Here is a 21,933-nt window from a genome sequence, read left to right on the forward strand (position 1 = left end):
GCTCCGCGCCGACCGAACTGGCGTGCGCCCTCCCGGCAACGAACGAGTTCGCTCGCCTGCTCGTGGAATTCCCGGCCCTCACGCGGCCGACGTTTTCGGCCGTTGCGGTGCGGCACGGGATCGAGCACCACATACCCACTACGGGCCCGCCGGTCTACGCCAGGGCCCGCCGCCTCGACCCAGCCAAGCTCGCCGTGGCAAAGGCCGAATTCGACACGTTGGAGCACCTCGGCATCGTGCGGCGCTCCGATAGCGCGTGGGCCTCGCCACTGCACATCGTGCCAAAGCCGGGGGGTGGATGGCGCCCGTGTGGCGACTACCGCCGTCTCAATGACGCTACCACCCCCGACAGGTACCCGATCCCGCATATTCAGGACTTTTCCGCCCGTTTGGCGGGACGGGTCATCTTTTCGAAAATTGACCTGATACGGGGCTACCACCAGGTACCTGTCCAGGCGGCCGACGTCCCGAAGACGGCCGTCATCATGCCGTTCGGCCTGTTCGAATTTTTGCGGATGCCGTTTGGCCTCAAGAACGCGGCCCAGGCGTTCCAGCGCTTGATGGACGGCGTGCTGCGCGACCTGCCGTTTCTTTTCGTCTATCTGGACGACATCCTCGTCGCCAGCACGTCCCGCGCAAGCACCTCCTCCACCTCCGAACACTGTTCGGTCGCCTCAGCGAGCACGGCTTAATTGTCAACCCGGTCAAATGCCACTTCGGCGCGACGACCGTTGACTTTTTGGGCCACCGCATCACCAAGACCGGGGCCGTGCCGCTGCCGACCAAGGTCGAGGCCATCACCACGTTCCCACGTCCCCGTTCCATCAAGGCCCTCCAAGAGTTCCTCGGCATGGTGAATTTTTATCACCGATTCGTGCCCCGCGCTGCTCAGCTCATGCGGCCCCTTTATGAGGCCCTCCGGGGCAAGCCGGCCAAGCATGACATTGTTTGGTCCGCGGCCATGGACGCGGCCTTCGCCAGTGCCAAACGGGCCCTCGCCGACGCAACGCTGCTGGCTCACCCGGTGCTCAACGCGCCCATCGCCCTCACTACGGACGCCTCCAACTACGCGGTGGGCGCCGTCCATGAGCAATGGGTGGACGGGGTTTGGCAGCCACTCGCTTTTTTCAGCCGGCAACTCCGACCGAACGAGTTAAACTACAGCACGTTCGACCGCGAGCTGCTCGGGCTATTCCTGGCCGTTCGCCATTTCCGACACCTCCTGGAGGGCCGCCCGTTCACGGCTTTCGTCGACCACAAGCCGTTGGTCTACGCAATGGCTAAGGTCACGGAGCCGTGGTCGGCCCGCCAGCAGCGCCACCTCTCCGCCATGTCGGAGTTCACCACGGACATCCAGCACGTCGCCGGCAAAGACAACGCCGTGGCCGACTGCCTTTCGTGGGCCAGCGCGAACGCGGTCCACCTCGGCGTGGACTTCACGCTCATGGCGGCCGACCAGACCACCGACGCCTCGGTGCAGGCACTCCGCGTGGCGGACACGGGCCTCCGCCTGGCCGACATCCCCTTCGCGGGCACCGTCCTGCTCTGCGACGTCTCCCAGGGCCAGCCTCGCCCCATCGTGCCCGTTTCCTGGCAGCGCCGCATCTTCGCCTCCATCCACGGCCTTTCTCACCCGGGCCGGAAAGCTTCTCAGAAGCTGGTGTCGGCGCGTTTCGTCTGGCACGGCCTTCGACGAAACATCCGCGACTGGGCCAACGCCTGCACGGCCTGCCAGCGAGCCAAGGTCCACCGCCACACCCAGGCCCCGCTGGCACCTTTCGCCGTGCCTGAACGGCGTTTCAACCACGTCCACGTGGACCTGGTGGGTCCCCTGCCCCCCTCGCGGGGGTTCACCCACCTGCTCACCATGGTGGACAGGACCACCAGGTGGCCGGAGGCCGTGCCCCTCACCTCCACCACCACCGCCGACGTGGCGCAGGCGTTCATCGCCACCTGGGTCGCGCGCTTCGGCGCACCAGCGGACATCTCGTCCGACCGCGGCCCACAGTTCACGTCTGAGCTTTGGGGCGCGGTCGCCCGTTCGTTGGGGGTCACACTGCACCGCACCACGGCCTACCACCCCCAAGCCAATGGATGGGTTGTGCGAGCGGTTTCACCGCTCCATGAAGGCCGCACTCATGGCCGGCCTTCAGGACGACGGTTGGGCCGACCGGCTGCCGTGGGTCCTTTTGGGCCTTCGCACGGCCCCCAAGGAAGACCTCCAGGCGTCCGCCGCCGAGCTCGTCTACGGCCAGCCACTCCGCGTCCCGGGCGAATTCGTGCCTGACGCTACCAGTCCCTGGTCCGCCGCTCGCCAGCGCTCGGACCTCCAGGAGGCCGCCCGACGATTTGCCCCCGTGCCGACGTCCCGCCACGGTGGCCCCCAGTCCTACGTCCCCCCGGCGCTTCGCACAGCGGAGTACGTCTTTGTGCGTCATGACGCGCACCGGGGGCCACTCCGGCCGCCGTACGACGGGCCCTTCCGGGTCCTGCGACGGGGCGACAAGTCTTTCATCGTCGACTTCGGCGGCCAGCCGGACCGGATTTCTGTGGACCGCCTCAAACCGGCGCACATTGACGTCGACCGACCACCACGGTTGGCCCTTCCTCCGCGGCGAGGCCGCCCCCCGTCCACAGTTCCCCCCGCTTGACCACCCACCACCACGTCAGACCCCTCCCCACGACCCTCCAGGGGTCGCTTCGGCCGGGTCATCCGGACCCCCCTTAAATTGACCCTGCCGGTGCAGGTCGATTCTGGAGGGGCGTGTGTAGCGGTTACCGCTGGATGTACATAATCGCCTTGCACCGGCCAGAACACGGCCAGACGCGCCTCTCCCGGGCATGCCCGGACTCACTGTTCCCGGGCACGCCCGAACCTCCCGGGCACGCCCGGTCTCGTCTTTCCCGGGCATGCCCGCTCTCGCCTTTCCAGGGCTCGCCCAGAGCGTCCGGGCATGCCCGCTATCGCCTTTCCAGGGCTCGCCCAGAGCGTCCGGGCATGCCCGCTATCGCCTTTCCAGGGCACGCCCAGAGCGTCCGGGCATGCCCGCTATCGCCTTTCCAGGGCTCGCCCAGAGCGTCCGGGCATGCCCGCTATCGCCTTTCCAGTGCTCGCCCAGAGCGCCCAGCCTCGACTTGCCAGGCCGCAGCCAAACACGCCCGGGCAGGTCCAGACTCGCCTTTCCAAGGCTCGCCCTTGATACCCGGGCATGCCCGGTATAGCTTTTGCTGGGCAAACTTCCCGACATAAATGTGTATATATATTGTTGCCCAAAAAACGGGCTTGTGAGAATACCTGAGCTGTTTGGTTTCAATAAAGCAACTCGGACGAATTCCGTCTTTGGTCGCGTCAATTCTTTCGACTCGCGTTGGAGCGCAGTTCCTTCAATACAATTAAAAAAAACAATAAAAAAAACACCATTCTCATATCCACAACAGTATTATGAAGTTGATTATTAGGTAATCTCATCTCGATTCTTGAAGAGATAAACTTGTAAAATGGATCGTGATGTCATTTCAGACCGGTCGTCCATACATCCGTTAACTTTGTGCTATTTTTGTTACTCCTCCCTTATCACCTGGCTGATTGTTCTGAAACTGGACAAATGAATACAGTACAGTAGCCCGCAAAATCACTCTGGCTTACATTTTTCAATTTCCGATCATAGGGGCTCCTGGGAAAGGGGGGGGGGGGGGTGGGTTAACCCCCAAACTTTGGATCCCTGCTCGTCCCTTATTTACCAACCGATTGCTCTGAAACCCGATACTGCCCTTCTACTTCATGGTCCACAGGATCACTCGGTCTTAGATTTTTTGATTTCCAATTGGGGCAATTTTTTTTTTTTTTGAAAATCGATTTAGATGTCCTGTTGATGTCACATTCTCTTGTAGACCTTTTAATTACAAAAAATTCTCAGATATAACTGTAGCTAGTTTTTTTGAATCACTTACATTTTATTACCTCCACCACCTAAGATGGTTGGAGGTTATGTTTTCGTGTCTGTCCTGTCCTGTCTGTCTGTCTCTGTCTGTCTTTGTCTGTTTGTTTGTGAACAAGATATCTCAAAAGGTTGTGGACAGATTCAGACGAAATTTAGCAGAGAGGTTTGGGTATGTGACAAGGGCTAAAGGATTAGATTTTGGTGAAGATCTGGATTCGGATCCGGCTTGTATAATTTTTTAAAGTGATTCTTCGCCATTGGGAGATAGGGACAAAAATGATACATAGCAGGATATCTCAAAAAGTTATGGACGGATTTGGGCGAAACTTGGTGGAGAGCTTGGGTGTGTGACGAGGACTAATCGATTCGTTTTTGGTGATGTCTGCATATGGATTTGGATACGAGAATTATTTAATTTCTGAAGTGATTCTTTTTCATCTAGAGATCGGGCTTAAAGCGATATATAACATATTTTAAAAAGTTGTGGACGAGTTATGAATAATCTTGGTGGACGAGTTGGTTAGGTGACGAGAACAAGCCGATTCGATTTTGGTTCTGGTCGGAATCCTGAACCAAAATCCTATTCGGCCTATCCACTGATGGGCCGAATCTGGATTTGGCCTATCAGTGGGATAGAAACCATAAACTGTTCAGCCTGGAGGAGGTATGTGCACTACCGAGTGCCCTTCTAGTTTTGATGATGTAGACATTTCTGCGACTTGACTGAAAGATAAGTCATACATTTCATTTATGAGAATATTCAAATATTTGTCAAAGTAGTTGACAAAAATCAGGTGGTGGTGTCGCAATGTGCAGTATGTATGCAATACATGTTCTCGTGGTCAAAGGAATGATTTATTACCTTATCTGGAATTTAAATTCCAGATAAGGTATTGTCATTGTGCACTGTCCGTCCGTCACCTTTTCAACTTTTCTGGCCAAACCGCTGGGCTGATCCTGCTGAAATTTGGTAGCGAACTTCCATTCCTGACTGGTAATGGGGATTACAAAGCTCGTTTTGGTCATGTACCCATAAGTGTCAAAATGGCTGTCTTGGTCAATTTTTGATAAAATCATGTAAATACCTTAATAATTCTTTGTCCAGACCCACCAGTCAGTATGCTACCGAATTTGAGTAACAGCATTAGGACAAAGTCCTGATGTTAAATTGCGGAGCCCATGCCGATCACGTAACCTGAAGTGTGTCGAAATGGCCGACTTCGTAAATTCTTAGTAAACTTAGTTTAGCCGACTTAGTAAATACCAAATATATTCTTCTCCAGACCCACCAGTCAGAATGCTACCAAATTTGGGTTACATTAGGCCAGGGCCCAGAAGAGATACAGGTCCAGTGGTTCTATTTTTATTAGCTATTTTTGTATTGACACACTGTGATTCTGTTTATAGAAATTAGTCAGTTACATGCCAAAAATATTACTGGAGTTATTTATAAACCTCTGGATGCAAAATTTACTTTTGTTTCCCCCCGGCCCTCTGACAAGGTTGGAGATTGGGGATATAAAAATGAGCTCTGACAACCATCTGTCCATGTACTTTTATGTACATGATATTTTAAAAAACCGTTAAACATTTAACTTTCATAGTGCAGATATCTATTCCTCATGACATTATCTTAACCTGATTAGATCACAGCTGTGATTGGCTGAATTATGTTGTCATGGCAACCATCTTGGTAACTTGGCTGGTGTACTTGATATTTCAAAAAACGTTCAAGATTTAGCTTTCATATGACACGGATCTATTCCTCGTACCATCTAAAAGGTGGGGGACCTCGAGTATCAATCAGCTCTTTGTTACCGAAGCTTTTTGAGTCGTTTGCCATGAATCGTTTGACAAGGAAAAAAACAAGTTATTGTACACATAATGGGTGACTTTTCATATTGTAATTGTGACACAAATAAGCATACACAGGATTTAAATACTTTATCATTTAGTATTTTTTTTACTGTTGATAACCAAACCAACTTATATTACAGCTGTCACATTGATATACGTATATATATATAATATATATATATTTTCACTAATCTATACGAGTTACCTATCATCGTTGGTGTTTTTACTGCAACATTTCAGACCATTTACTGATATTTCAAATTATGTCATTGAAATGTAGGGCAGACCAAAATATGAGTAAAACCTGAGATATGTTCTAGATGTGTAACACAGGAAAGTGTTGATGCTTTTAAGAATAAGTTGAGGTTACTTGGGAATTGGAGGATCCTAATACTGCCTTTTGAGCTTGAATTGCATTTCATGTTTTGTATGATAAATATTTTCCATTAACTGAAAATTCGCACTCAAAAAAGGAATACTGAAGCCATGGATGACTGAAGGAACTTGGCAATCTATTAGATACAAGAACCAACTGTTTTTTTCTATTGACAAAAAAAAAACCCTTCCTCCCCCAAACCCCCCTTCTCACCCCCTCCCGCCCCACTTGTGAAATGCATCCTACGAACATTTTAGGTTTTGTGATGTATTTAATGGATGTCTGCCATTGAAACAATGATTACCAAATAATGGTAACCAGCTCTTCGGCAAAGGACATATTCAGGACATGAAACTACACAAAGCTTGAGAGCTTTTATTGAAGTGGGAGCTGGATGTATCGGGTAGACTTCCCTGCGGAAGACACTGTATCTGGTTTGGGTGCTTCTTAACACCGATGGGAATGACATACTTGGGGCTTGTGAGTGTACAGAGTAAGTTTTAAATAATCATATTTATTATTGATCATGTTGGGAGGGAGAGGGAGGAGGAAGGAAGTGAGAATGTGGATGGCCTATGACTCGTGAGCACACGGCCAAGTCGAGGAGCGAACCAATGCAAATTAACTCGAATCTTTGGAAGAGCATCTGATGGAGCCAGGAAAACCACCAAAGTGTGAAGAATCTACAACTGTTCCAACTAAAATACTGTATTTACATGCATTATATCAATTTGCCCAGTACATATTCTGCTCTTCTCATTCCTTAAGGGGGTGTTCATTTGCTGCTTTCCGTGCTTGCATTGCATTGTGGAAGTTGACTGAAACACTTTGTGCGTGCAGCCATATTGATCCGTAAATAACTCATCTGGTGCAGTTGCTGATCAGAATCCTGGTTACCTACTTTACCAAAATGAAATCATATTATTATCCTGTTTCACAGGTGGATGTACGAGGAGTTCTACGATCGATATCGCATCCTCTTGAAAAGTGTATACGTGGTACCTGGCAACATCAAGCTCACAGTGCAGAATGTGCTGGAGGACCTCATCAAGGTGAAGTACCTTCATTTTTTTTCTTTTCTTTTGTTGCCTCACATCCACACCCGACACCTTTTCTGGCCTTGCAATGCTATTCATGTAAATATGTGCATAAAGGCATTTCTTTAATTTTGATAAACAATTATAGTCTTGCACATCTATTGTTCTAGAAGCCAGACCGGTTCCAGTTTGGAAAGACCAAGATCTTGTTCCGTGCCGGCGAGGTGGCTTTTCTCGAACGGCTGCGCTCCGAGCATCTGAATGCAGCCTGCGTGACTGTGCAGAGGCACGTCCGTGGCTGGCTACAGCGACGCCGCTACATCCATCTACGTCGTGTCACCATCAACCTGCAGTGTCTCATCCGTGGCAAACAGGCTCGCAGGTACAAAGATAGGCCACAATGCCAAGTGGTTTTATAAAGAAGTTGTGTTGGATTAAAACAAAATCAAAGCAAGTTTAACGTGGGATGGTTGTAGTCATTTGAGAGAAGACCGTAGTGAGAAATCTGATGCAAACTTTATCTGATGTGCATTATTCTTACTGTGCAGCACCAGGATAGAACTTTGTAGTGCAGCGACAGTTGAGGGGTATGGTGGGAATGAGGGGGTAGTAGGTAGGATTCATTACTCTGAGCCTGTGGTGACCAAGTGGATACTCTGTGACCACTTGTACTGTGTAATTTATCTTCTTATACAATTCCTAAGGTGTTTTTATTAAGCGACGTCTACTTCCTGTACTTTTGCATACACCATGTTTTTCCTTCCCTCTCGCCATTCTCCCTCTGTGTCTGTTCTAGGCAGGCACAGTTGCTACGTGAGTTACATGCAGCAATCAAGATTCAAGCGGCTTACCGCAGGCATATGGCACGTCGTTGGCTCCTCACACTGAGAAAGGCCACAATCACAATCCAAAGTTTTACTCGTGGCATGTTTGCCAGGTGCTACTACAGAGAGGTGTGTTTGCATGGTTTGTTCTGGAGGGAGGATCGACTGGTGCCAAAGACGGAACTGCAGCGATGCGATACATTCTCCATATTCCAATCTCGTGAATATAAGAGTGGAATTTATTGGGTTCTAATCGAGGGTCCATCCATCTTGATTTGCTCTCCTTGCAGGTGCTGCGTGAACAAAAGTCGATAATGATCCAGAGCTGGGTACGTGGTTGGCTCACGCGTCGAAAGTACTTGAGGGTGCATACGGCCGTGGTATTTCTGCAGTGCTGCGTGCGCCGTATGCTCGCACGCCGTGAGCTGCGCAGTCTGCGCATCGAGGCCCGTTCGGTGGAACACTACAAGCAGCTCAACAGTGGCATGGAGAACAAGGTTGTTCAGCTGCAACTGAAGGTCAATGAGCAGGTGCCCATTTTTTATTTTACCTGAAGATGTTTTCAGCACAAAGAGGACATTTTTTTTTGATCAAGCACAAAGCCGTAGTCACATTCAATACCGTTTCTTTGAAGGATGCTGTTTTAGACGGGGGAAGCAATGCCTTGCCCTAGTTGCTACGATTCTACCAACAGGTACGCGAGAACAATTCGCTAACTGTGCGAATGGTAACCAAAGAGACCACGATGAATGCGGAAATACAGCAGCTTCATGCGGAACTCGAAGGGCTGCAGCAGGTTCTTTGCAAGGCTCGGGCTACAGAACATCTGGCAGAGGAGGCCTTGAGCTTGCGGGAGGAGTTAGAGAAAACCGAGTCCAATTGGCAAGCTGAGCATGAGAGGGCACAGAGCTACAAGGAAGAAACCGACAAGGTTGTAACTCGGCTTTGGTTCCACCTATAATAATTTTGTTGTTTTTTCCATAGATCCCTGAATTTGTTTTCAAGCTTTTGTACAAGTTGTATTGTTGCTTCAGATGGTGGCTGGCCTTCTGGAGCAGACAACCCTCCAGAGGAAGGAAAATGAAGAACTTACGCACCTGCTTGAGGACAAAGAAAAGCAGCATCTCGGTGAATGTTTATGATCGAATACCTCACGTTAAATTTACAAAAAAAAACAACCTTGAACAATTTTGTAATAATTGGTGTGTTCCGTGCATGGACTGAACTGCAGAAGCGATGGAAACGCGACTTGCTGAGGAGACTCGTAAACTACAGCATGACCTACAGGAAGAACGCTCCAGACATCAGGGTCTTCTTCGAGAGTTCTCTCGCCTGGAACAGCGCCACGAAAACCTGCGTGAAGAGATGGACTTCGTAAAGGTGTCTGTTTGCTCAATGTAAAGTTTTGTAGACTGCTGTCGCCGCCGCCATTTAACCGCACATCTCGAAACGATAGGTGAAATCGGCAGGACGTCGATTGAGGTATTCTAACCACCTTGAGAAGCAAGAAGTTGACGTTTGTTGGTGTTGACCCGTTGTCAGAGCAAAAGAGAGCATGGGTGGTGTCCGAGTTGTATTCACAGATCAGCGGTTGAGTGATGCTTTGGATGAGTAGTGGTATCTTTGTGCACAAGTTTGGCACACCTTCCACTTGTGGTGTACCTCATCAAAACTAACAATGAGGCAGGTTAGATTCGAGCTCAAAAGGGCCTTTCCTTTCCCTACTGAATATTCCAAGCCTGTTCCCTTGCCTGGGGTTTCGCTAAATAGTTGAAAGGGACAGTGGAAAACTCGTTCATTCATTCGTGCAACGAGGCATTTTGGCTATCGTTAGACATTCAGTTTACTTGTCCCAACCTTGCTTACCTGTACGTCATGGGACAGGTCCCCTTGTCTCTGGGCACCAATCTCCCTGACAGGATAACTCTTTCAGCCACTGTTTTCCATGCATCTTTACACTCGGATGGCGAGCATCCCCAACTTGCCCGACTGGGCCTTTCTCCTTTGGCTGTGCATCCCGATCAATTAAAGTGCAGCAACCAGCCAAGGCCCTTGCTGATGCCGTGGACTTCTTAGTGTGGACTGTCTGAAGACTGGCATTCGCAAATCTTTCCACCTTTACCGAGATGAATCAGATGTCAATGTTTGTCAGGCCAGGTTACGGAGCATAGACCCCCATTTCAATCGCCCACACTCCATGTCAACTGATGGTTATCATGTAGATTCGGTCACATGAAACCTTTTTGGCCCCTAATCCCGAATTTCAGGATTCTCATAGTACCATCTCTTGTAGCCATTCTCCCCATGACAGCTCCAGTCTACTGCTCTTTTTCTGTGAATCAAGAACTACCAGTTTTCCTTGATTTGATGCAATACTATCCGGTGTTCCTTCCTTATAGGTTCCCCGAGTGCTCGGTACTCACACTGCCATAGTCTAGCGCAGACGAAGCATGAAACCTCGTTGTCCCATCTGACTATAGCGTCTTGCATGCTTGGTGAGATGTCCTGATGCATGCTTGGAAGATGTGAAATAGGGTTTCCTTTGTGCGGCAGCCCACATCGTACCAGGCATTGGCACCCCGTCTACCACAGGTGACTCGATGTGCTAAGGAGCAGATTGCCCTGAATATTGTCATTACCTGTTGGATTTTTTTTTCTTCCTTTTTTTTTGTATACTGAATCGAGGCTCGTGAAAGAGCTAACATTTATTTCACAAACAAATCAACCAGAAAAACAAAATATATAAAAAGAGGGAGCGGAAGACAAGATGGGGAGAGAAGGGGAAGCACACAAACATAACATTTGAGAGCAGGGAGAAGTGAGGGAGGGAGAGGGCTTGGGGGGAGGAAGCGTTGGAAGGGGAAGGGGTGGGAGAGGGGGAGGGGGTGGGAGAGGGGAGGTGGGAGACGGGGAGGGGGGGGGGTGGGCGAGGTATAAAACACAAGGACACCAAGGACTTCCAGGACAGAAGTTGGTATTTCAAAAAAAGTGTAGGATTTGGGGTGAAATTAGCGGGGGTAGAAAAGATCAAGGTTTTGGATGGGGGAAGATAAGAGATGGTGGTGAACAGCTGTTTTAAAGACCTGGAGGGTGGAGTGGGATTGAAGAGAGTGAGGGAGTTTGTTCCAGAGGCGGGAGAAAAGAGGAATGAAGGAGTGAAGGTGAGCAGACAGTCTTGATTTTGGCAGTTTAATGATAAGAGGGTTGCACGCAGATCTTGTGCACCTGTTTGGTGGTTACAGACCTGCGGTGCTCATCCTCGTAGTGTAGGGAAGCACTCATTCCAAGCCATAATCACATCTCCCAAGCTCATCCCTTCGACATCCTTCACGCAACGGCTGTGTCCAACCTTTCCTAACCTTTCATTATTCTCACACAGGATGGGGACATGAAACACTGGGGTAGACCCAGTCCACCATTAGTCAGCCACAGGCTTATCTTTTGGTAGTCTGAAGCACAAGTGCACAACCCGACGTGATTGCGCACTTGCATATCCAACCTATGGAGTCCCAGCTAGCAGATTCTTCATTCCATTCTCCAAGATGGCCCCATGAGAGGCAGCCACACCCTTTGGTTGGAGCTGCACATCAAAATACTTCAATTTGTCAGCTGCTGTCAAACACATTCAGGTTCTTCTCTCTCAAGCTGAACATCCGAGAGATGCATCAATCGTGTATCGCTTCGCCTTCCCGTCAATGGTAATTGTCATGCCCTGTTACCTTGGGTCGACAATATAGGGACCGAACCATCTCGTTTGTCATCCACTACTATATTTCTCGGTGCAATTCTCCATCCCACAGCATAGGCCATAGGGGATGGCCACATGGTCTTCAGCCAGACAGGCGTGTGACTGGTTCAAGGTCCCCTTCTGAACTGGGGCAGTGGTGGATTTGGCCATCAATCCATCGTTCACGTTCATCCTATCGTCTCAGTTAGATCGTGTCATCGATGAGATTTTTATTGCTTTGATCGATTTGGCAAGAGTTTGTTTTACCAAACTTTTGTAGGCCATCTGCCTCCACTCCCCTTTAATTGACTTGAAGGAATGCACAGCGATCACTCACTCCCTCCAGTACCTGATTGAGGTTGTTACACCCATTTTGCACAAGTTTGGCTTCTTGCATAGCCATATTAAATGCTTCTTTGTCATCCCATTGCAGTTTCATGTTAACAGAAACATGCTTCACATGAAATGTGACAGTGTGCACCCTGAGACCATTCAGACTTTTAAATTCTTTGACTGTCCACACATGTCGATACCCTTGTTGAACCCCCAGTAGCTCAGGTACCATACCCTCTTGATCTCCCACAGCAGTGGGGCTCCTGGTGTCCTCATCAATGTATTTTATGTGCTACATAGGGTGCCAAACTGTGAGAAAGGAGAAGGTGCTCCAGACTTGTAGTAAACCAACCACTACTTGGCACTGTCCTGTTGCGCAGCACCGGCTCAACATGTGGAGGCAGTGGTCTTGGGCTTTTGCCATAGTCCCAGCTAGCAACCATATCAATCAATATTGAAGCTAAAAGATGCTCAGTATTGATCAATCCCAATATTTTTGGGCATTAACTCTTTTTGCTGTAAAGAAGGGTCATTGCCCGAAACATCAGTGTTCTCCTTGCTTCTCACTGTGGTTAGCATACCTCATCCTTTTGTTGAATTCATCCGTTGTTGTACCGGTCCACTGATTCATATTGACACTAGCAAGACCAGTTCTACATATAACTGCCCATCTTAGCCAGTGTTCTGGTCATGTCCCTTCCGTAGACTGGTTCCATTGGTTCCAGGACAGGCCACACTCGCTCTGGGTCGAATGTAAGCAGCGTGGAATCCGAGACTGCTTACAGCTCACATTGGACATCAGAGATCGACCTCAGTGATTGGAGCCGTCAAGAGGTTAATATAAAATTGCTTTAAGTATGGCAGGACATATGCCTTTCTTCGAGCCCTTACAGCGACAAAAGGATACGTATATATTTTTTTGTCTGCATTGGATAATAAAAATGTTGTTGTGCTTTGGAGATCCAGGAGGTGGAGTTGGAGAAGGCTGCTTTGGAAATGCCAATTGTCCAGCGGCTCAGAAACTACGTGAGAGACCTTGAGATGCAGCTTGCCACGAGCAAGGTAGGCTGGATGAGGATCGAACAGCTTGAAGCTTGACCACGGGCAAGGTTATCGGTGCAACAAAGCATGTGTTTGGTTCATGAATTGGAGCTCATTTTGAATTTTTTATTTTGTAATTCATTGTTTTCAAAGGACCACACTTGCCTTTAATTTGGTTAGCCTGGGTTTGAATCTTGGCCCAGGTGTTTCACAGACAGGGTGATTCATCAATGTGTTTGTCGTCCATCCGGACGTTAAAATGGGTGTCCTGTCTGCCGACATTAGTTGGTGGACGTTAAAGGTCCCACGGTGTCCTTCACGAAGAGTAGGTGAGCTATCGCCGGCACCCTGAACAAGTTCTAAATTCCTGCACCAACTTTAGTCGAACATCAGGCCTAGCCAGCCGATTCGTGAAAGACTTGCGCCAAGTTTATATCTGGTTCAACTATTATCAAAGTAGGTCATTGCTGATGGTATTTGACTATATTTGTTCACATTATGTTCAGAGTGCTGTTGAAGACGTGGACTCTCATTCAGCTGGACAACTTGCTGGTCACCACCAGGAAATGAATGCATATGGAGCCCTTAAGGTATTCTGTAAAGTTTTCTTTTAACAGAAAATGAGTCTTGTTACTTTGTTTGCACAAATCCATTGTTTGGGTACACCTTTTTTTTTTTTTTGCTTGATAACTTCATATTTTGCAATTGAACTTTGTTCTTTATAATGTCAACACATCCCACTGAATCTCAGCTCCAGGACCTACAAAAGGCAAACCAGCAGCTCAAGCAAGACCTTGAAAACCTCCGCGTCTCATTGGCTGACTCTTCCAGTGCGGAGAACCAATTGCAAGTTACTCCTGGGAGCCAGCCATACCAAACTGTGCTGGCACAGCTTAAGGTTGCCATGGAAGAACTGGACATTCGACGTGACGAAGTGGTGAAATTGAAAGCTGAACTGATCAGCAATGCAAGTCAGCAGGTGAGTTGCAGATTGAGCTTAGGTAATCAATTCCTGGATAACCTTCATTCTTTGACATCCTTCTTTCCTCAACTGGAATTTGCTTTCATCAGCAATGAGCTTTTTCCTAAAGGGTTTAAAATATGCTGCCCATTGTCAGATCATGGCCTCTCCCGTTTCCACCATTGACCTTAAGTTATGCAGCCGAGCCAGTTTTTCACCTTTGGCCTGGAATTATTTTCTCTCGGTGCATCCATTTGTCACCTCATTTTGTCTGTTTATTCATTGCTTATTCCCCCCTATAACCTCCACTACTGAAGATGGATGGAGGTTATGTTCTCACCCCTGTCAGTTTGCTTGTCTGTCTGTGAACAGGATGTCTCAAAGTTTTGGAGGGATTCAGACGAAATTTGGTGGAAAGGTTGTGTACATGACACGGACGAAATGATTCGATTTTGGTGTGGATCCGAATCTAGATCTGAGTATTATTTAAAGTGATTCTTCACCATTGAGAGGGCAAAAAACGATATATAGCACGATATCTCAAAAAGTTGTGCACGAGTTGTGACAACTAGGTGGATGAGTTGAGTAACAAGCCGATTCGGTTTTGGTTCATGTCCAAATCCATATCCGGCCTATCAGTAGTATACAAAACGTAAACTGTCAGCCTGGCAGAGTTGTTGTTCACATGAAAAAGTCAGTCAAGGTTCAGTCACATGAAAAAGTAAGTACACCCCATGTAAAGTTTTGACTTTTCCAACATATTTCAACATACAGCTATTTGATCTTCATTTCAACAATATTGATAGATAAAGGTGATATAATATAACAAATATCATGGAACATTTACATTTTGTAGTCCATTGTATAATTTAAATAAACATAAATGCAAATTTCGCATGTGGAAAATAAGTACACCCTTGGCTCTAACAGGTGGTATTGCCCCCTTTGGCAGAAACAACCTCAAGTAGGCGTTTCTTATAACTGTCTACCAGTCTCTGACATCGACTGGAAGAAATTTTTGCCCACTCCTCCATGCAGAATTCATTCAGCTGTGCGATGTTTGAGGGGTTTCTTGCATGCACAGCTCGTTTCAAATCCCCCCACAACATCTCGATGGGATTTAGATCCGGGCTTTGACTTGGCCATTCCAGAACCCTCCATTTCTTTCTTTTCAGCCATTCCTTGGTGGATTTACTGGTATGTTTAGGGTCATTGTCATGTTGCAAGGTCCACCTTCGGTTGAGCTTCAACTTTCCGACAGATGGCCTCACATTATCCTCAAGCACCCTCTGGTACAATGAAGAATTCATAGTGGATTCTATGATGGTGAGCTGCCCAGGCCTGATGCAGCAAAGCTGCCCCAAACCATAATATTTCCACCACCATGCTTTTCAGTTGGTATCAGGTTCTTGTGGTCAAATGCTGTCTTTGGTTTTCGCCAAACATGTCTTCTGGTACTGTGGCCAAATAGCTCTACCTTTGACTTATCTGTCCAGAGCATATTGTTCCAGCAGTGCTGGTCTTTCCCTCGGTGTTCATTGGCAAACTTTAGTCTTGCGCTGATGTTCTTTCTGGACAGTAAAGGTTTCCTCCTGGCAGACCTCCCATGTAGATCAAATTTGCGCAGCCTCTTTCTAATGGTAGACTCGTGCACTTTGACATCAACAGTGGCAAGAGCTACCCGCAGGTCCCGTGATGACATTCTGGGGTTCTTAGAGACTTCTTTCAGCATCTTGCGGTCTGCTCTCGGGCTGAACTTGCTGGGGCGGCCTGGCCTGAACAAATTGGCAGTTGTTTGGAATCTTGTCCACTTGTAGATGATCTTCCGGACAGTCGAATGATTGATTTCAAATTGTTTGGAGATCTTTTTTAATCCCTTCCCAGAATCGTAGGCATCTATAACCTTCTTTCTGAAGGCCTCAGAGAGCTCTTTTGATCGAGGCATGGTGACACCGCACACCAACAACAAAGAGCAAACCAAACTAAATGTCTGAGGTTTAAATAAGACAGGTTCCTCCAAGATCCTCTCTAACGATGTTCTAATCATTTGCACCTGAGCTGGTGCACCTGATTCTAATTTTAGGTATTTGAAGTAGTGATAAAAGTCGGGGTGTACTTACTTTTTCCACATGCGAAATTTGCATTTATGTTTATTTAAATTATACAATGGACTACAAAATGTAAATGTTTCATGATATTTGTTATATTATATCACGTTTATCTGTCAATATTGTTGAAATGAAGATCAAATAGCTGTATGTTGAAATATGTTGAAAAAGTCAAAACTTTACATGGGGTGTACTTACTTTTTCACGTGACTGTATGCTCTCTTCCGAATGCCGTTCTCGTTCTGCTCTTTCATGACCATTGGTGTGCATATGTGTAAACAAGTGCTGCCTTGTCGTGAGGCATTGCGTATGTGCCTCTGCATGTTTCTTTATTTTTTGCTTTTGCAATCCATTCCTTGAGCATCTATTTTCCCTTTTGTATGCAGGACGCAGCTATGAATATTACACTGCAAAATATTGATGATCTTCATGGCGAGGAAGATCTCAGGAATGCCTATTTTAAGTTGTACGAGGCCAACAGGTCATTAACTTTAAAAATTTCTTCTTCAACTTTATCATTGTTAATGGAACACCTTAAACCATAGCTGAAGAGAAAATTGATCACAAACTCATGTTGATGTCGCAGCAGCGATTTGTGGATGGGAAACTGTTTCCAGCTACCAGTTTGTGATGAACATTTACATCTTCCAATAATGTTGATCCATGAGTCTGGTTACGTGTACGGATGCACGTGATGACAATTGCGTTCCTCTTCCTTATTTTCTCCAATAGCCTCATGAGCACTCAGCTTGAAAGAACGGTGCACCAGCACGAGTTGCAAGTGGACTTGCTGCGGCGTGAGGCGCAGGCCCTGCGAGCGGAGAACCATATGCAGGGTCAGCCCCAAATCGGCCAAGCCAATGGCTCACTTGAGCAGGAGATTGGTAGACTCACCTCCGTCAATCTGGTGAGAGGACAAAGGTTTAAAATGTCAAACTTTTGCTTTTTATTTGCTATTAATACTCATTTTATGTTTAAATTGCACTTGATCTCTTGTTGCCATTTGCCCTTTTCCACAATTTTGTTTTGCTCCCAAATGTTGGAATTGCATGTTTGTTCAAAATATGTTTATTTTATTTAATGTATAAGCACCATTTGTAATTTGTGCGATTGGACAGTCATTTTGTTTTGCTATTTTGATGTTCCGTCTCCCAGAACCTGCAGGAAAAGATCGAGTTCCAGGAGAAGCTCGTCCGTAAAGTGAAGAAGCAAGTCAAAATTCTCAACAAAAAAAACAAGGAACTGGAAGGTATTGGATGTTCGGATTGGAACATAAATTTGACGCTCATCGAGCCGACTGCTGACGTCACTTGTTACAAGCAGCAACTATTGCTTCCATCACAGGTGCTGCCTCACTTTCCTCTGCCGGAACGACACAAGCCAAAGGTGCTCCACCAAATGATAATGTCGTGCAACAAGCTGCTATTCAACGCAAAGACAAGAAATTTCAGGGCATGCTGACCTATAAAGCAGAGTTTGAGGGCCGTCTCATGAACAACCTCATTTTTGGTGAGTGTTTTGTTTACTTTTTCTTGGGGTCAGTCAAATCCTTTTATTCTGTTTTTATGCTAGCCTGGTGTTGTAACCCTGGTGTTGGGCTAGTGGCTAGGGTGCCGGCTTAGGATCCTAGGATCCTGGGTTCGAATCCCAGTAGATCGCTGAATTAACGCCAGGGGGGTTGACTCAGCCTGTCATCCTTCCGAGGTCGGCTAATTGAGTACCAGTTCACTGGTAATTCCCTGTTTGTCGTTAAAGGCGGCAAAAAGGGTTGGCGTCAGGAAGGGCATCCGGCCGTAAAACATTGCTTCAAAAAAGGGGACCGAAAAACAAACAACAACCACGGTTCCCGAAAAAGGCCAACCCCCGCTTTGCGGGGAAAAATGGCCTCTAAAGGTGGTTTTTTTTTGTTTGTTTTTTTATGCCTCCGCCCCCGAAGGTGGCCGGAGGCATTATGTTTTTAGGTTGCCTGTCCGTCCATACGGGCTATACCTCGTTTTTCTCATCAACCACATAAATGAAATAGATGTCCGATTGAGACAAAACTTTCAGGGTCGGAGTGACACCCATGCAGAATGTTTTTACGATAATTTTGAAAATGTTGACGTCGTAGGTCATGCGGTATGGCAGCCATCTAGGATAGAAAAACGAACCTTAGCCGATCAACATGGAAATTCACAAATGTGATCCCCGACCCATACGTATGCAGAGTGTACATTTTTGATGGAATATGTCACGTGGTTTGGCAGCCATATTAACTTGAAAGCCGATACTTTAAAAAAAATCATTCTCAGAAAACACTTCACCGATCGATGTGAAACCTGTACTGTGGTAAAAATGTGATGCTTCAAAACAGCTAAAGGGATTTAAACCAAACTTATTTATTTTTAGGACAGTGAACCAGGGCATCTACCCATTGTCATGGGCAGGGACTACGTGAGGCCTATTGGCGACACAGTCGCATTGCTCTAGTTTATTTTGTATTTTGGAGGTTTATGTATGGTTTTGGTGCAGTATCTTTTCACTGATTGCTAGTTGAAGCTTTTGCAGTCCCAAAGACTTGATTCCCATCGGGATGGTTTATGCAAGTAAGGATATGTATTTTTTTTCATTTTGCACTTTGTTTTTGAGCTACTACCTTTGCTTCTTTGGTTTTTCTTCATTTACAGACCTTAATACTTTAGAGCTTCCAGATGGCCTTGTCCCTGGCTTACCTGCATACATTTTATTTATGTGTGTGCGGTATGGTGATTACACCAATGATGAGAGTCGGATCCATTCGCTCCTCAATGCATCCATCACTGGCATCAAGAAAGTGCTCAAGGTAATGTCTTTGTGATCAAAGCTGATATTGACATTGTAGTCTGCTTGTTTTGGTGGATACCTGTGCTTAAGTTTCACTGCGTAATAAACTCGATTGGATAAACAATTGGTTACAAGGTGGTTTGCTTTTATGATGAGGGATTGTCCAGCCATAGGTTCTGGGGTTTCTAGGAGCAGCAGGATTGGTCTGATCAACTCCACTCTGACAAAATGTGGTGTGTTCCAGCACTAGGTCATGTCTGCAAGGTTGAATGTCTGGTTAGCTATTGTAAGAACTATTTAGTTGTAGATGTTAACTACTAGACATTTTTTAAATCGACGCTTCAATTGCTGATAACAATGTGTGTGTCAATGGTTTGAGTCCATTTGCCACCATGATCAAGTCCATTTGATCCCTACGTTTTCTTCTTCTTCTTCATTCAGAAAAACAGCAGTTTTGAGACCAGGTCTTTCTGGCTGGCGAACACGTGCCGTTTGCTCCACTGTTTCAAGCAGTACAGTGGAGATCGGGTATGCTTCTTCTTCACACTCTGTTTATGCATGTCATGTGGCTACATTGGGGTGAAGTCTATGCTGCAGCCGGAGGCATTATAGTTTTCCCCATTTCCACTAATTTCCTCTTTTCTAAATATGGTAGCCATTTCTGAGATTTAGATGAACAACTGGTAATGTGCATTATGAATCGTGATGTGGCCGTCATATACATTATTCACTTTGTATTTACTAATTCAGTCCAGCTATATGAAACGTGAGTGTTCGTGTATCTTGGCAACTGTGGGTGTTTGCATTGCCCCTCCCCTACCATCCTGTCCTCCACCACCGCCCCCCTCCCACTTCCCCACACAAACATGTGGCTATCATGAGATGCAATTGTATGCCCCCTCGGTGCAGTTGTCTGCATGGGTGATGACACGAATCGGTGGTGTCACACCTTTGATTACATAGTTATGTCACTGTTCATCAGGATGTGCTGAGCGTGTCCGGCTCCCCCTTTCTGAAGCGGTTTATTGCTAGTTCCTCAGATGTAGTTATTGTGCAGCATCCGTCATTTTACCAATATGCACGTTGTAATATGTATATACACCTTTCTTAAGTCACCAAACTCGTGAGAGATGTGGAGTTTAAAGTAAGGAAGCCACACGGAAAAGTTTTGATTATCACTTCAACACAAACATGAGGAAGAGGCTGTAAACAAGACATTCTTTCATGTGCAGTACAAGGCGAAGGCTGTGGGGAGGTATCATTGGCTGAGGACGCAGCTGTGCCGCTGATGCGCAGTGCCCTCTGTAGGTTAGGGCAGGAATTTTAAATTTGGCCATGGTACTGGAGATAACGTTCCCACTCTTCATGAAGGACACCGTGGGATTTTTCATGTTCATCAACGAATGCCGGCAGATGGGATGCCCATTTAACGTCCATCCGAGGGACGGCACACCCATTGATGAATCACCCTGTCTGTAGAACACCATGATTATAGTTTATAGCTGGGTCAGGGTGCGTACCTCTAGGCCATCCTGCCAGCCTGAAAAGAACATAAATTCAAATCATAACAAACTTCCAGGTAATTGATTTGATTGTTTGCATGAGAATTTAAATGAAATTGCATTAACGAAAAAAATTATTGAATGAGGCCTTGATTCAAATGGTGAGAGGGAGCGTACACATTCATTTTATTGTCTTGTCCAATCTGTAAAATTTGGCCTTTATATCTGTGCGTTTCTAGTTTCTGCAATTCCTTCAAAAACTTTTTTAAATAAATCCAAATTTAAGGGTGCTCATGACCGGTCACTATTGTTCAATTGATGTATTATATTCCCGCAGCCTCTCTATCATTGTACTTCACAGGTCTGTAGCCAGTCGGAGCATCTGGGAGAGCAGGGGGTTGGAGGGGGGTTGGGGTGAATGAAATACAGGGGGGGGGGGGGGGCGCGTTTCGTTAAAAAAAAAAAAACCCCATCAAAACAACTCGAGACGGTGGTGCTTCTCTGTGAGAACACATGAGAAAGGAGCCGGTCAAATAAAAATGATGCCCTCTTATACTGGAGTTGATGTATTTAAGATATGTGGACTCCGATGATAAAAAGCAGAGCCAAAATCCTCGAAAAAAAAAAAAAAAAAAGTAAAAAAACACCACCGTTGATGTGTTTTCCAGTTTGCACCACTTATCTATCACATTCAATTACTCCATCTCTCTCTATCTCCATCTCTCATATTAATGAAGTTTAGGTTTTATACCTGAGACCATGGTCTGGGCTCAGTCTCAGTCCATACGAAAGACTCAAGGATTTTATCTGATGCTAACCTTTATTTCTGGTCGGTCAGATTTCTAGAGGGGGGGGGGGGGGGGGGGGAGTTAACTATACCTAGCGGGGCAATTCCCCCAATGCCCCCTGTAGCTGCGGGCCTGGTACTTTAATGGATTATAAAAGGTACATGTATATTGCTGTTGAAGCCCAATTACGTGGTTATGTAACTGAGGCGAGTGTGCATAAATTGATGGAGGTGAAGTTGATGTCTTGCTGTGGATGTTGTGCAGGAGTTCCTACAGCCAAATGGCGAGTCGCAGCAGGATTATAGTTTGAGGAACTTTGACCTGAGTGATTACTGGAATGTTCTCGAAACACTCGCAGTGCAGATTTACCAGCAGCTCACCAAGATAATGGAGGAGACTTTGCAGCCCCTGATTGGTGATTTGACAACTTATTTTCATTTTTTTATCTTCTCGTCTCAAGGTGTTTAAAAATAACAAGCATTATAAAGCACTTGATCACATGGCAATGACTCTCCAGCTCAGAGCCTTTGGATCAACAATTCCATTCCAGATAAGAGCTGAAGCTTGCAGTGATGTGTCCTACTGTATAGAGTAGATGGTGCATTAAAAGCAAAATATTTTGGTGTCTGTTTGTGT

General features: G+C 46.8%; 1 protein-coding gene across 1 annotated transcript in view; it reads left to right on the forward strand.

Annotated features, from left to right (window-relative positions):
* LOC137418487 (unconventional myosin-Va) overlaps positions 1–21,933 on the forward strand; it is a 129,321-nt gene that overhangs the window by 100,303 nt on the left and 7,085 nt on the right. Inside the window, exons 18-35 of the mRNA XM_068104559.2 lie at positions 7,115–7,226; positions 7,382–7,593; positions 8,008–8,164; positions 8,326–8,565; positions 8,730–8,966; positions 9,070–9,163; positions 9,267–9,415; positions 12,801–12,929; positions 13,056–13,157; positions 13,643–13,726; positions 13,888–14,115; positions 16,592–16,686; positions 16,938–17,112; positions 17,361–17,454; positions 17,550–17,714; positions 18,872–19,026; positions 19,449–19,535; positions 21,562–21,712. Coding sequence (XP_067960660.2) covers positions 7,115–7,226; positions 7,382–7,593; positions 8,008–8,164; positions 8,326–8,565; positions 8,730–8,966; positions 9,070–9,163; positions 9,267–9,415; positions 12,801–12,929; positions 13,056–13,157; positions 13,643–13,726; positions 13,888–14,115; positions 16,592–16,686; positions 16,938–17,112; positions 17,361–17,454; positions 17,550–17,714; positions 18,872–19,026; positions 19,449–19,535; positions 21,562–21,712 — 2,666 coding nt within the window. The remainder of the gene's footprint in view (positions 1–7,114; positions 7,227–7,381; positions 7,594–8,007; positions 8,165–8,325; positions 8,566–8,729; positions 8,967–9,069; positions 9,164–9,266; positions 9,416–12,800; positions 12,930–13,055; positions 13,158–13,642; positions 13,727–13,887; positions 14,116–16,591; positions 16,687–16,937; positions 17,113–17,360; positions 17,455–17,549; positions 17,715–18,871; positions 19,027–19,448; positions 19,536–21,561; positions 21,713–21,933) is intronic.

The sequence above is a fragment of the Myxine glutinosa genome, chromosome 2 (assembly GCF_964187855.1).
Source record: "Myxine glutinosa chromosome 2, kmMyxGlut1.1, whole genome shotgun sequence".
Taxonomy (NCBI): Eukaryota; Metazoa; Chordata; class Myxini; order Myxiniformes; family Myxinidae; genus Myxine; species Myxine glutinosa.